This window comes from Xiphophorus hellerii, chromosome 1 (assembly GCF_003331165.1).
Source record: "Xiphophorus hellerii strain 12219 chromosome 1, Xiphophorus_hellerii-4.1, whole genome shotgun sequence".
Lineage (NCBI taxonomy): Eukaryota > Metazoa > Chordata > Actinopteri > Cyprinodontiformes > Poeciliidae > Xiphophorus > Xiphophorus hellerii.
The window spans coordinates 13,714,178-13,729,627 of NC_045672.1; the positions used below are offsets into that span (position 1 = coordinate 13,714,178).

Sequence of the window (15,450 nt, forward strand, 5' to 3'; positions counted from 1 at the left end):
TGAGTGTGAGTGAGGCGCTGAGGCTGGTGTGTGTGTGTGTATGAAGAGGGTCAGGTTTTCCCCCACAGGCAGGGAGGCCTTGGCCTGCGGCTGAACCTCACACTTCAACAGCTGGTGTTGACCTGAACTGTGCCCCTCATGGGTCACCTCCCCCTTCTACACACACACACACACACACCTCAGGAGACCACGTACCTCCCCCCTCCCCGCTTTGCACATTTTTTACAGAACCACCACAAACACACAAGAGACGGCAGAGTATTTTTCTGTAGGATTTATTTCACCTGTGTGGTGAATAGAAAAATAGGATGAAAACAAAACTTCTGAAGGGAAATCTAGAGAACATTTTTTTTTATTAATTCATTGCTTTTTATAGTTAAAAAAAATTCCATAAGAAATTCAAAACACTTGCATTAAGAGCTTCTTGTGCCTTTTTTTTTTTCCCTGCAACCAAGAGAAAACAAAGTAAAAGTTATCTTTGGAATCCATCTTAAGGGCTGATTTTTAATACATATCATAATCTGCTTTTATCTACTACATCAAAATGCTATAAATATTTTGTCCTCATATTTATATGCTGGGTTAGCATTTGAGCATCTTTTTTTTAATACTTTTTCTTTCTTTTTTTTAAGAAAATGAACAAAAGTACCACCAAAGTTCAGCAAGTCACATTTGTCAGTAAAGAAATTCTTACTCGTGCAACTACGTTAAACAAAAAGTACCACCAGAATATTTTCATCTTAAGCGCAATTCTGTACAATTTTGCATGTTTGTCCTACTTTAATAGTAGTCAACACAAGTGTACAAGGGACGCTGTAGACGCCCTCTGAGGTTTCTCCATTTCTGATAAGTTGTCCTCAAATTGTGCATCAAAATAAACTAGAATATCATTAAAAAGTTTTATTTCCATAATTTCAACAAGAGGAACTCCATATAGATTCATTACAAACGTATTTAAAATGTTTTTTTTTTGTTGTTCTTTTATCTTGGCTTACAGCTAATGAAAATCCATAATTCAGTTTTCAGGCCAGCAAAAAAAATTTTAATAAGAAAAAAATGTACTGGTTGTCCTGAGTTTTGTATCCAAGCATGTCAATTGAAAATTGAGTGGTGGGAAAAAGTGTGGTAGAAATCACTGCAAAGGTAACAACTATAACACCAGCCTTACATTTCTGGATTGAACAAACTCGAGGCCCGGGGGCCAAATCTGGCCCATCATAATTTTTTATGTGGCCTTCTAAACCCTAAAGACACAAATAGAGCCTTCACAGAAACAGTTGTGCCTAAACATTGTTTCATGAAGTCAAAGAATGTTTCTCTGTATTTCGCCAAATTATATGAATGCGAGAAGATATTCCGTATTAAGTCATCGAATCCAGACACCGATTTATTCATATTTTAACACTTTAATGTCGTTTTGTCAATATATTTTGCCACAACTGGCTCTTTCCGTACATTCATGAACTTGATGTCGCCCCAAATAAAACTTAGTTTGACATCGCTGATCTAAACCAACAAACTATTTAAGTACTGATCTACTGAATCCATACGATTTTCAGTTTCTGAATCAAATTGTTGAAATAAATAAAACTTTTCAATGATATTTGAATTTATTGAGATGCAGCTGCATGAGGCTTCTCCGCTTGGGATAAGCGTCAGTGAATGACGGGTCTACCTCAGAGTCCGCTGTACGAGGCCCAACCTCAGCAATTCCCTGTGGGGCCATTAATGCAAAAAGAAGCAGACACATGGTGAGTTCCACACGTCCGGTCATCTTTGGTATCAGGACAGTGGAATGCATAGTTGCAGTGATATAAGAGGGAGCTGGTGCTTTTTCAGCACAGGGTGACGCTGCTGCTTGGCCTCAGGGAAGGAAGAAGAAGGGAGACGCATTGCTCTTAATTCCTGGATTCAGGAGAAACACAGAGTGAGTGAGGAGAGCTTCCTCCTGCCCAGGAAGGAGAGAAGAGTTTCCGCTAGTGTCTGTCTGATTTGCAAGAATGTCGCGTCCTGTGGCAGGGCTCTGCTTCTTTTTCTTGGCAGCCCGTCTGCGACCAGCTGTCTCCCTTTTCCCCCCTCGTCCTCCGCTCCTCTGTCACTTCGCATTTCTCCCTTCCAGCCCAGTTTCTTTGGGTTCTGCTCGTCTCCAAGCCACTGCAGACTCTGTCCACTAGTCTTTTATTCCAGTCTAATGTTTCACCGTCGATTTGAAATGTCTGAAACGTCGGCGAGTCTGGTTTGCTCACATCCGCGCGTCTGCTCCTATGAGGGCGTTTTAGCCTCGTACCGCCCCACCACTGCCGAGCCGGTGCCGTTTTCCTGTTTGGGGGACGAGCATCCGGCCGTAGGGCCGCTGTATGGAGAAGAGCTGCTGCTGGTTGAGGTGGGCCGATGTGGCATTGACAGGGTCAGCGGGGGTTCAGACGCCACGGGTAGGGGGTCCCGATCTGGGGGGCGCAGCACAGCAGAAGGTGGAAACGGGAACGCCAGAGGAAATCCTGTCATATAGAAGAGCCTGCCGACACGACGCGCCACCTGTGGAGTTGAACAGACCAACATGAGTGTCAGAACAGCTCGATTAGCTTCATGCCGCTGACTTTCACTTTATTTGAGAGAGAAGAAGAGAGGCTGCAGTTTGAGGGGCAGGCGAGTTCAAGGGGGGTCAGCTACGCTATGCTAGCAGCTATCCTAAGGACACATTCACACGCACACACTCAGCTCCACGCCAACACACCGAAACACACACTCGCAGGTGTGTGGTGCGTGTGTACCTGAGAGCGAATCTTGAGCGCAGGCCCCAGCTTTAGTCCCAGAGTGTTGAGCAGGTGCTCCTCAGTGAGCAGCGGCAGTGTCTCCCCATCAATGGCGTGCTCCCGAAACACCTGGCAGAGACACAGCCGCTTCAGCCACAGCCCCGACAAACACACACACACACACACACTCTCCCACTACAAAACACCCTCTCTACTGCAGAAACCTTGCACGCCCATCAGTGTTTATACAGAATGGCTGATCCGGTGATGCAGAATGGGAGAACTGATGTATGGAGAGTTATTTCTCGATGGTAAATCCCTCCTTATGTAAAAACTGATGTGCCAAATTTGGCAGCTTGGATAACTTTTTTTTTAAATCAGCAAAAACCTTCATTGCCTCCTAGCCACTAGTTTATTGATATTTGTCAGACAATCAAAATGAGGTATTGGATTGATACCAAAATATGTGGTATCGCTCAGATCTACCAGTCTGGTAGTTGATCTCACTGTTTTCTAGTAGATAAGTATGAGAAATCATCTTTCCAGTTGGAGTTGGATTAGCACCTCCAACAACGGGGACCATGGTTTTAAGCCAGAAACGACTAGTGTCTTCTTCTGGTCAGGGTTGGACAACTAACCCAAGTGTTGGGCTTTAAGTGTCTCTGGGTGTTAAGGAATAAGGAAAAAGTGGAGCAGGCGATCGATAGGCGGATTGGTGCAGCGATGCAGGCGTTGTACCCGTTTTTGTGATGAACAGAGAGCAGAGTCAAAAGGCAAAGCTCTCGATTTACGTTCCTACCCTCATCTATAATCACAACCTCTGGGTAGCAACTGAAAGAACAAGATTGCGGCTACAAGCAACCGAAATGGGTTTCCTCCACAGGGTGTCTGGGCTCTCTTAGAGACGGGGTGAGGAGCTCGGCCATCTGGGAGGAACTCAGTTTTCCTTCCTCCTTTGTATTGTACCTCTGTTTCTTCTTTTTTTTTTTTTTATTGTTTTACTTTCCTTTTGTGGAATTTCTGGAAAGTTGGATCTGGAAAATCAATGATGGTTTGAAACTCAAAAATCTGATCTTCTCTTTCCACCACTGAGCACATCTTAAAGTGCTACCAGGTTCTACAAACATTAAGATTTAAAATGTTTGTTCCCAAATGCTGGACTGGTGATGCTTACACATACATTTGATTCACATGCACACCCAATCTCTCTCATTCACACACAGATTTTGCTGAAAGAAAGCTTGAGCATTCATGCGTCTGCACACATTCTCAGTAAACCTGAAAACTGTTTTACTGTCACCACCTCAACATAAGGACGTTCATCTTAAAATACACTTCAGAGTATCTGCTGTTATTACTACTATGCTGTGGTTTTAGCCTGCCCCTGGCCTCCGTCTCCTCCTCTCTGCTCTCACCTGTGCGTATTCGGCACATCCAGCCAGGCTGCTTATGAAGCCGCATACATCCTCCACGCTCCACTTGCTGACGTCCTCCACAGGGTTTGACGTGGCTGAGTCCTCCCCGTCCATGAAAAGACCCCCCAAAGAGCCTGGAGATACGAGAGGGAAAAAAAAAAAATCAACGGTGTGAAAATGATGTCAATATATGCAGAGGCCACACAGCTTCATCATATGTCAAAAAAAAGCGGTCATTCTTAAGCGGCGGGTGGGTTTAAGGAAGAAAGCCTAATAATGAGATAAACAGATGGGGTCGATGTGGAGGGAGCAGATCAATCGATACGTGTGAATCGAAAGGATCGATGCGTCTGAGTGTCTTTAGTGATGGTCTTGTTTGAGTAATGTGGGGAAATGCCAATCAGCAGAGCAGTGAGGGAAAAGCAGAAGCATAAACAGCAGTTCGACATCCTGGTTACTGTTGCTAAGGCACCAAACCTTTAAAAACCGCTCCTACAGTTGAATGTTAGAGAAAGTGCTAAAGTAGCCAGCTACATGGAGAAACGCCATATGTTGCTTTGCACTGCTGGCCAGCTGACTGAAGAAAGGCTGCTGCACTTTTCCCCCACTTTTGTCTTCGGAAACATTTCAATTCACGGAAATACAGACAGGCATAGCGTGGAAACTAAAGGAGTACCAAACATCAGTATTAAATAAGTAACCAGCTAATATTAGCTTGTGCAGTTTACTCAATGAAGAGCAAAATGAACTCTGCAGAACCACAAATTCTATGAAATTTGTAAGAATAAGAAGGAAACTTCTAAATAGATTTTTTTTTTGCTTATGTTTATATATAAAATAAAAACAATGCTATCTAAACCCGCATAACGAATAATCAAGAGGCTGAAGTTGGCTAAATACTAAAAGTCGTTGCCACCAAAGCCCTTCCTAAATTGCTATTACCTTTTCCAGCTAATGCCAAAAGCAAACTTAATCAGTGAATGCTGACCAGTCATTAATAAAATAAATTTAAAAATCCCAGGGAAAAAGCACTGACTAATCAATATGTAAGGCCCTAACTAAATATAATTTAGGACCTAATATGGACGCATTTATTAAAATGTTCATTTGCAGTCATCTACAACTTGTTTCTGACATAAATATTACTTTCATTTTCTGTTGGGTTCCAAGCTACCAACTCTGTCAAAGAACCTGTAGAACATGTTTTTTCTCTAATGTGTCGCAGTCCCTACAATAAAGAAAATAATCTGAAACAACTGAAATCAGCAGGTTAAACCTTAAAGCTGCAGTAGGAAACTTTACTTATTTATTTATTTTATATATTTTTTAAAACTGTCACTATGTCATCTCAGATTATTTATATCCCAGTATATAGATAATCTGTTAAAAAAATTTGAGCTCCTCTGCTTTTTCCCTGTGGCCCTACAGCCACCTACGGAAATGCACCGCTCTGTCAGAAGCAACCAATCAAAGCCAGGAGGAAGGTCTTACGCCTGTCAATCATGTTTGTGTACGTGCTGCTCAAGACTGCTGGTTTCCTGTGCACAAAAAGGAGCAACCTAATGTTACAGGAAAACTGTTCATCTGCCATCATCTTTGACCATTTGGCTCCTCTGTGGGGAACTAACTGTAGCCTAGCAAAGAGCAAGATGGAGGGTGTGAGCACTGCATACACGGACATGATTGACAGTGCAAAGCCCTTCCTCCTGGCTCTGATTGGACCACAAGGAAGAGGCAGAGGAGCTAAAATTTTTTAAGATCATCTGTCTCTCACTGTGCTATCACAACATAGTGCCAGTTTTAACAAATATGTAAAAAGAAAAAAAATATGTATCCATCTTATAAAAGTTATGAACTGCAGTGCTAACAAACCTGGAAATGTGGATTTCCAGGTTTGTTTAAAAGCAGGAGCTTTAATCACCTTCGCAGCTGTGGTGATAAAATGTGAAATAAAACAGTTTTTGCAGCACTTTTTGTTTTTTTTAATTAAAGCAATGAGATCATGTTAAACCTTTTTTTAAAAATACGTTTGTAAAATATTCTGGGTATGGTATATTTTAACAAAAGGCTGAAATACAGTGAGTCTCACGTCAGTCTAGGCCTTACTTCAGCTGCTCATCCTGAATTTCTTATTCTCAGGTTACGGTCTAATAAATGGTGTAACGGCTGCTGTTGGTCCAGAAGCGGTCCGGCCCGTGTGTGTGTACAGACAACAAACTGCTCCTCCTCCCCCTGCTTTGCTCTCGTGGCTGTGCTGCTGGGGGTGTGTGCATGGGTCACTCTGGGGTCAAAGGCAGGGCCCCTAACAAGTAGAGGTCGCCACACTGGAGACATCCACACATAGAGTGATGCTAATGGGTTTCACATGTCACCTCTAAGCTCCGAGTGTGTGTGGGTGTGTGTGTTTGTTGGAGACTCTCACCCGCAGGAAAGTAAGGGCTGGCGTAGGGAAATCCAAAGGGCAGCGACTGGGCGTGAAGAGCAGGCAATGGCGGTATGAAACCCGGTGGCAGGTGATATTTGAGATCGGCCTTGCCAAGTCCAGGAGTGAAAAGGTTGCGACTAGGTGACTCGGTATCTGCTGAGCTGGAGGCGCTCAGCCTCCCTGAGCGCCCTCCGGTCTCCTTGGCGCTCTCACACCCCGCCTTGCTGCCAGCCTCCTTGCCCCTGCTCCTATCTCTGTCCCTGGGTTTACTGCCGGGCTTGGAAACCAGCCCCTCTCGCCTCTCTTCACTCATCTCCGTCTCGCTGTCTGAGTCTTTCATCTCCTCGTCGTGCACCTCCATGTCTCCTTCCCTTCCCCCGTTGTCTCTTCCTCCTCTGTGATCCCCGGCGCGGAGCTCCTTCTGAGCTTCCCTGCGATTGACCTTTCTGGATTCGGCACCCGGCCCGACAATGGAGCTCTGCGCCTGGGTGTCCTTGGGCGTGGACGACGCTCCCGGTTGCTGCTGCTGCTGGTTGAGAGTGAGGAGGGGAGTGGCGGCCCCGTGGCGAAGCACCAGCATCGCATTGGAACGGCGGAGCAGCTCCTCGCGTAGGGGGTGTCCCTCAGGGATGTCGTGGAGACTGCGCAGGGCCGGGTGGTCGGGGGGCAGGCCGGGAGGAAGGGCTCCCAGAGGGTCTGACCCGAGCAGTCGCTGCTGCTGCTGCTGCTGGTGCTGGTGGAGGCTCTCTAACTCCTTGTGTCTCAGCAGCTCTGCCGACATCTCAAGTCTGACAAGAAAAACACACAGAGACTTTAACAAACAGAACTTTTTTTTTCTCTCACACCTCTTGTTTTTATGTAATAAATCCAGCTGCAGTTAAACATTCGACATATATCTTACAAAATGCAACGAACCTAGCCAGATTCTGCTTCCTTAAAAGCTCCTGTTGTCGAGCCAGGATCTCAGCTTGGGCCGGCTGCAGGAACCCATAACCTGGAAGAGACGCACAACGTCAGACACAAATTTACATCATTTCACAGCTCTGTGCTGAAAGGGCATGGGATTATCTGCACTTATTTTTACACAGATCAGGCATAACATTATGACCACTAATAGGTGAAATGAAAAACATCAATGTTCTCATCATTAAATATTTTAACTTTTTGATTTTTTTTGTGTCATTAAAAAACATGTTGTACATCACTGTAGATCTGAAACCTCAATTTTGCCTTTCCTCTTTGAAGGTGACGTATTATGCTTCCTTGAACATGTTATGATAGCTCATTGAGGGCAGACACAAAACATGTCCGCTATATTTTTTGCACAAAAACAAGAGCTTTTTGCGGGAGCTCTTGTTGCTTTAAATCCTCAAAAGCTGCAGCTGGCCACGCCCCCCAACTCAATGTTTACACTCGCACTTTGCGTGAAACTGTTGACCCCTGAGTCAAACCCAGAAGCAGAAGAGTGGAGCCTCCAACAGCACCCATGAAACATGCAGCAGCTGTTTGTGAATGATAAATCAGCAACAAAATACTCGTCTTGCTCAGGTTTTGCTTGGGTTGCTGGGTGACGGGCTGGGATTAGTCGATTTTGCTAGGTAACTGCATTGCCCGCCAGTGGTAACTTAATAATTGTGAGCTTTAAGAAACGGTGTGTTTTCCAGATACCAAAAAACATTAACTTATTGCCAGAAAACAAATGGGTATTTTTTAAGTACATGGACTGTTTTCAGAAGCAGAAATGGAAGAATAAAGTGCAAAAAGCGAATTCTATATAAAACATCCTCCTTAAGCAAAAGGCAAGCAACCTCTTGAAGTTTGATTTTTTTCGATTTACTTTCCAGAAATTTGTTTTGGTCTATCTGCAAAACAAAAACAGTACGTGGGTCACTCTTTCTTCAAAAGCACCTGATTTTACCAAATTGCACAAGTCTGCTTTCGATTTTCACCATTTACTAGGAAATTAAAATAAAAATGCTTTGTTAATTAAAAAGACGCATACCTAATATTTATCATTTTAGGTCAATTTTCGTCTGCTAGAGAAAATCTCAACCACACAAAAACATCAAGGGACTGCAAACCCACAGACCACAGTTTAGACGCCCCTGTTTTAAGTGATTTTGGAAATTGTAAAAAAAAAACATTTGATTTAAATCAGCTGAAGTCATATAGATAGAGTATGTTGTTCATCACTCACCAGGAGTCTGGCAGAGGGCGGAGGGCATGCCCAGGAAGGGGGGCCGCAGGTGAGGCCCTAAGGTGACGTGAGGAGCAGTTGGAGGGGACAGGAGGGGCGGAGGATGGGACAGCTCTCTGTGGACACAAACGAAAGCCAAGACATTAGTTTACAAATAGATTTTGCTCTGTGGGTTTAGCCGAAGCACACCTTCCCAAACAGAAAAGGGTTCTCCCTGCTCTGAGCTTCAGAGAAGGGAAAAGTGTGCGTTCGCCTCCAAAGCGATGTATGCAGAGTATTTTTATCAGAGGCCCCAGTGTCGCCTCATCAGTCTTGTCACGCCGCAGCATTCGCCGTAGGCCATTGCTCTGCCCTGGACGGCAACTCTTTCCTTCCCCCTGCAGCCTCTCCATGCACACACACACACATAATGAGGGCTGAATGCACAATGCCAGTGTGTCATGCTCCAACAGCTGGGGCGGCCCCTGCGCCTTGACCGGGGCCACGGGGCTGAAGGACCTTCTAATTAACACTCATCCCTCCTCTTCCCTTTTCTTAAATGGCCCTCACTCAGCCTCCCTCCCCGCCGCTCTCTCCACTGCATTGAAAAGATGGAGCATCCTGCAACCTCTCGTTCTGAAAAGGCCTCTCCATTATTGCAGGTCGTCTTTTGTTCTCCTCAAGGGGGAAAGGTGCCTCTCACCTTTCTCCCTCTCTTTCTGTCTTAACCATCTTTTTTTTCTGGTCTTTACTCCCATCTCTACACTTCTGTGTAGTCTTGTTCACAGATTTTTTTTTCCATCCCCCATTCTTTCACCTTTAAGTGTCTTCCTGCTGGAGCCCTTCATTCTGTCTGTTTATTCTGCTTATTTCACTTTTTCTTCCTTCCTTTTTCACTTCTTTCGTCTCAGCTAAAGAAGCACAGACAATGTTTGCCAATGTAACCACACCCCTTGAACTTTTGCACATTTTGGCTCGTTACAACCAGAAACCTTAATATATTTTAATTTGTATTTTACGTGAAAGACCTTCACAGAGCAGAGTGGCATCGTAAAGTGCTATGTAAAATCGACTTTTGGAGCTTTACATCATGTTATCATTTTGTTTCCTCATTAAAAATATACCTGGAGTGTTGCTTTGATTATTTCCTGCATGTTTGAGAAATCCTTTAATCTCTCGTAGCAACCATTAGAAGTGCATAAACCTTTGCTAATCACAGAGCACCTCCTATTTCCACAAAGCTCCTCCTCAGAGCTGCAATCTCCAGCTGAGCTTCCTCACTCAGCTCCTCCAGACTAGCGGCAGCAGCAGTTAACAAACACCTGGTGGAACTTCGCATCTGCTGAGCTTGTTATAGAAACTACGTCTCAATCCAAAGCTCCTAAGAAAGGCTGTAAACAGAGCGAACACTGTTGTGATGTCAAGCTTCTTAAAGAGACAGGGGCCAATTTCAAGATGTTAAATTGGGAAGTCAAATTTGTTTTATGTCGTGTTTGATATATACAACATTTTTAAAACAACTAAAAGTAACATAGTTTCTTGATTGCACTACAAAATAGCACTAAGTGCCTAGAAAATGCATAGTACCAGTTCTTTAACACTGTCTTTTACAAAACAAAATCTCAAAGGTGTGTGACTTCATACCTAGCCTTCTCTACCCTAATTCCTTAAAATAAACTCAACTGCATCCGACTGAGCTTGAGGTTACTTTGCAAAAAAGAATGGGCCAGAATTGGGTAGTGGGTGTGCAAATACCCTAAAAAGAAAAGGAGCTGTAACTGCAGAGAAAGGTTCTGACTCAGGTGCTAAACATAACATGCAAAACAGATGTTTATTTGTACAACATTTACCTTTAATTTTGCAATTAAACACTACTTTTTGTCCATTACATAAAATCCAAACACTATACACATTTACGTTTGGTGTTATGTTAAGAAGCATGACTTTTTATTCAAGCTACCATAGGAAGCTGTGGCAGGAGTGAACCGCATCACTCAAGGCAGCTGTCAAGTGGATGAAGCTTTGACCTTAGGGTGAATAGCGAAGCCGTCTCCACGACCTTCCTTGGGGCTCAATTTCTAGCTCGGTATAATCTCTTTCCGCCACCACCTCAACAATCAACGCTCGGCTGTGTGTGAATGCCGGTTCGACAAAAGCATACACGGGAAACGAGCTGAGCCGAACTACAAAGTCAAAACCAAACGCTGGGACGCATGAAACCGCAGATATTGTTTTGAGACCGTGTTCAAATTAGCCAGCGCCCGCCAGTCTCCATCCGCTCTAAATGGCAAGGACACATGCTGAACAGGAGACGGCAGATGAGATTGAGGGGGGAGAAGGTTAGCCGTGTGTGTGTGTGTGTGTGTGTGTGTATTCATCGATTGCCGCCGAAATGTTAATACTAATCGTATAACCGTTCTCTCCGGCGGTGCCTCGCACTCCAGTGGCAGCTCCAATTAATCTTGGGTGAGGGCTGTGGCGCGTGACCCCAGAGCTGCTAGCCAGGACCCCGTTAGCCGCCGCTTATGTAATTACACCGCCCAGTGTGTAATCACCTGGCCTAATCCCTCAGGGCCAGCAATTAGCCCCACGACGCGCACTTCCACCAGACTACGCCACGGCGTCCGCAAAACTCCCATCCACCCCCACCGTGGCTCCCGCATGCCAGACTCTCATCACAACCCCCCCTCCACCTCTTTGCTCCCTCCTTCCTTTTCTTTCTGATATTCCCTCTCTCTTTCCTCTCCTTGCGCCGCCTTGCCTAGCGTTAGCCCGCAGATGAATAACGGTCAATTAAAGCTGCATGACTGGGGCTGCCAGGCGTCTGCGCCACCATAATTAGGCCTAATCACGGGGAGGAAAAAGAGGGAGCAGAGAGAACGAGTGCGCCCGACACTCCCCTCCTCTCCTCCGTCTCTCCCTCTCTTCCTCCTTTTATAGGAGGCAATTTTGAGGAAGGAGTGGCAGACATTAGACGAATGTGTGTGTATTGGATGCATGATGCACACATGTTTGTGTGCACTTATTTCTCTGAGTCTGTGGTTTTCTTTTAGCACTCTCTGTGCATTTTGTTGGCAAACCACTGACATGCTATAAAAAGATGAAGAAAAAACATTCACCTTTTTTTTTCCTTCCCCTCCCCAACCCCCACTCTTTGCAAAAAGGCTAAAAAGAAGCACAGATGCAAACTGGAAGGTGGACTCATCATCGCGCGGGACCTCTCCCTGCAGAGGGGCCGCAGGCTCATGGGGGATTCACTGGTGTGTGGCGACCTGTCAGAACGGCGACAGCGGTCTCGTCCTGCAACAGCGCAGGCCCTGTGTGTGTAGGTGTGGGTGTGGTGTGTGTGTGTGTGTGTGTGTGAAGGGCTGCCCTTAATGACTGAAGCGTGGGGGGATTAGGAGCGCCGCGCGGCCGCCTTCGGCTCCCTCTCCGCAGGAACACATTTACACAGGAAGCTCATTAAAATGGATGAGGCTCCCTCCACGCTTGCTCTCTCTCCCTCCCTCTATCTCCGTCTCTCCCTGCACCCTCCCTCCGCCCCTCTTCCTCCCCTTATCTCGCACTCTCTCGATTTCCTTACTCTCTATTTTAGTTCATCTCTCTCCGTCACCTCGCCGTCTCCTTTTGCTTCACCTCCGTTCTTAGCTCCCGTGTTTTCTACTCTCTTTGCTTCCCTCCATCCCTCCCCTATTTGCTTTGCACATGTTTGGTGAGCCTAGTGCCATTTAAGGCCAGACAAATGGAGCGCCAGGCTCTAAGCCTATCGAGCAGCCCTAATGATTTGTTTTTAACAATGGGCCCTAATGGGCCCCAGATAATCAATGATGAGGGGTCGATGGAAAGGTGAGCTGCGGAGAGAGTTAGAAAGGAGGAAGCTTCCATCTCTGGCTCGCTCGCTTTCATCTTGCTGCCGTTTTTTGTTTTACTTTAACTGAGCAATTAGATTCATTCACAAGTTTCTCTTCACGTTTAACTCGTGCAACCCTCACGTTTTCCACCGGTTCTTAAGGATGACTGGTGCCGATTTTACACCAGTGTTCTGCTGCCCAATGCATCCAATATACTGGCACTAATATTAATCAGGCTGAAGACGCTTTTCTCTACATTTTGGAACTGGTCTTCAGAACATTTCTTTATAGACCCCACAGAGGGGCATTGTCATGTAAAAATATGAGGGGGCTTCCCTAAACTATCATTACAATGGCAACAGTGAATGCGCACTACAGCTCAGAGAAAATGTTATGCTGTGTCGTTTGGATTCTCTTCAAGGGGAGGAAAAAGCCACGGTCCAAAACTTTTCACCGACTCAAAGTAATTTGGAGTATTTACCCACCGGAGGAGCCTGCTTAGCGTATTCAGGGAGATTTATCCCTCGTTTAATAGAGATTAAAATATCTTCATATATTGTTGCTGAATTTCAATACTCTTCTATAGGAAAAAAAAAAAATCTTTACATTTTTCAAAAGCAGCACCTCCAAGCACCAGAATAAAACGGCATAATAGAGAACTTCCTTTGGCCGTGCAATATGTATGCCATTACTATATGCACCTGTAGTAAGTAATTTTCAATGCTAATCTCTAAGCGTTCGCAAAACGAAGGATTATATTGTCCATAACAAATCTAAAACAGGCCCAATGGGAATGAATTGGTCCAATTCAGTCATTTGGTTGTTACTTCAACTTGACTTGACTAATGCAAACATCAACTGGTGGCTTGTTGCAGCAAAAAAAAAGTGATGCTCAATGAAGGATCCACCCTAAACCATTTGTATCGGTTGTATTCTTAGCAGTATTTTCATGAATTAAACACTATAATAAACTGTACTACTGTTTATTAGTAGTTTATTATTCTTTACTTTATAAAGTAAAACATAATACTGTACTTTAGAATAAAAGACAGTTTATTATAGGGGTAAACACTAACACAAACACTTAATCTCACATATAATTCTGTTATATGTTATTTTTTGAAGACGTTGTAATGTTTCTCTCTATGTTGATTCCGTTCGACATTTGGAACACAACAACAGCAATGAGTAACCTTCTTCTCTTAAATAATTTTAGTGGAGTCATATTACAACAGACTATGAACTGATTAGAGAAAGTTACTTTTAAACCCTTGGGTTGTCAAAGTGGGACGCGAATAAATTGACATACTTGGCACAGAATGTTCTGTGGAAGTCACTTTCCTTTAGTAAGAGTCGAATAGGAAAGTTTAGCAGCTGAAAGTTTTCTGCACATAAGAAAACAAAGAGGAGTAGATCTGAGATTTCCCATCAGATTAGTTACTTTCTGCAAAGGAACTAACCTGTGGTGATTTTTTTTCTTTTCACTTATAAATGCAAACGTACAATAAAAGTACAACTTGGTAGCAAAGAACGGATTCCTACTGTGGGATTTTACAAAATCAAAAAAAAAACCCCTGCTAATTCGGTTTTTGTGCGATTAAACCAATGACATCACAAAAGGCACAACAATCGAGCACCAGCGCGGCACAAATATTTGTTGTACCTGTATAAAATAGAACACCTTTGAAGGACAAATTTGATTTAAAAAGTGCAAATAAAATGGAAAAACACCCCCAAAAATTCAAATATTCAATTGCCTTTTGTGACGTCATCAGGGGTATGTTTGCGTGGAAGCTTGTTTTTTCTTCATTTAAAACGTTTTCACAACCTGATTTTACAACACCTAGAGTTTGATTTTATAAGAATAACTTCTATACCAACACAAGCAAATAGAAGCTGAAGCATAAACCAAGAGGCTAACTAATGTCAAGGGTCAAGACAGTTTAGCCTCGCCTTGTCCTGCCATCACACGGCCAGTAAGCAGATGATTACATACATGCCGAACACCCAGCTGAAGTGATCATCAGCATGTTCCTCATTCATCAATCTTTTTTTAATTTACTGCAAAGCACGTATTAAGAGGGATGGGGTTAAAGAGAGCTCACAGCGAGATGTGAGGATGGGTTTGGACAGTAATGGATGGACGGACGGTGAGGCCTGGGTAACTCTCCCCAGTCCTGTGTGGCTAATTACTCAGTGTTCTGTCAGAGAACAGGCGCGGCTCACCGACTACGTTCACACTGCACCACTGGCCTCTCACACTCACACACACGCACACACACACACGCAAATTAGTAGACATATTCACACAAACAAACCCAGATTTAGTACGCATAGATGAGCACGCATCAGACCGCCGGCTCAAAAAATGGAACAAACAAACATGCGCAAGCACTAAGCTACCCCCTCCTCACTCTAGCACACAAAAATATATACACCCCCACCGTCTCCCAGAGCTGCACCACACAGCGCCTGGCCGATCTGCTTCCTGCTCATTTCCCCCTCCTACCCCTCACCAATCTTTCTCTCTGCCTCGCTCTCTCACACACACACGCAAGCACACACAAAGATACACACACCCCCTGCTGCCGCACCGCCGGCCCATTATCGATCCCCCGCCTCTCCCGCGCCACATAAATAATCGACAAGCAATTACCCGCCCACTCCCGCTGCCCCTGGCTTTGTTTGGGAGGCGTAGGGGCCAACGCTGGGGGGGAGGGAGAGGAAGAGGGAGGAAGAGCAGGCGTGCAACTTCACAGCGGTATAGCTGAGATGTTACTGAATATATATATATATATATATATATATATATATATATATATATATATAT

General features: G+C 44.5%; 1 protein-coding gene across 3 annotated transcripts in view; it reads right to left on the bottom strand.

The window, feature by feature from the left end:
* Positions 1-443: 443 nt before the first annotated feature.
* Positions 444-15,450, bottom strand: part of samd11 (sterile alpha motif domain containing 11) — a 66,899-nt gene continuing 51,892 nt past the window's right edge. For 2 of the 3 annotated variants that reach the window (XM_032572593.1, XM_032572611.1), the window contains exons 8-13: positions 8,791-8,906; positions 7,509-7,587; positions 6,591-7,381; positions 4,169-4,302; positions 2,772-2,882; positions 444-2,535 (exon numbers count right to left, since the gene is read on the bottom strand). In XM_032572593.1, coding sequence (XP_032428484.1) covers positions 2,263-2,535; positions 2,772-2,882; positions 4,169-4,302; positions 6,591-7,381; positions 7,509-7,587; positions 8,791-8,906 — 1,504 coding nt within the window. In that variant the 3' untranslated portion in view covers positions 444-2,262. The remainder of the gene's footprint in view (positions 2,536-2,771; positions 2,883-4,168; positions 4,303-6,590; positions 7,382-7,508; positions 7,588-8,790; positions 8,907-15,450) is intronic. The other variant, XM_032572602.1, reaches the window with a different exon arrangement.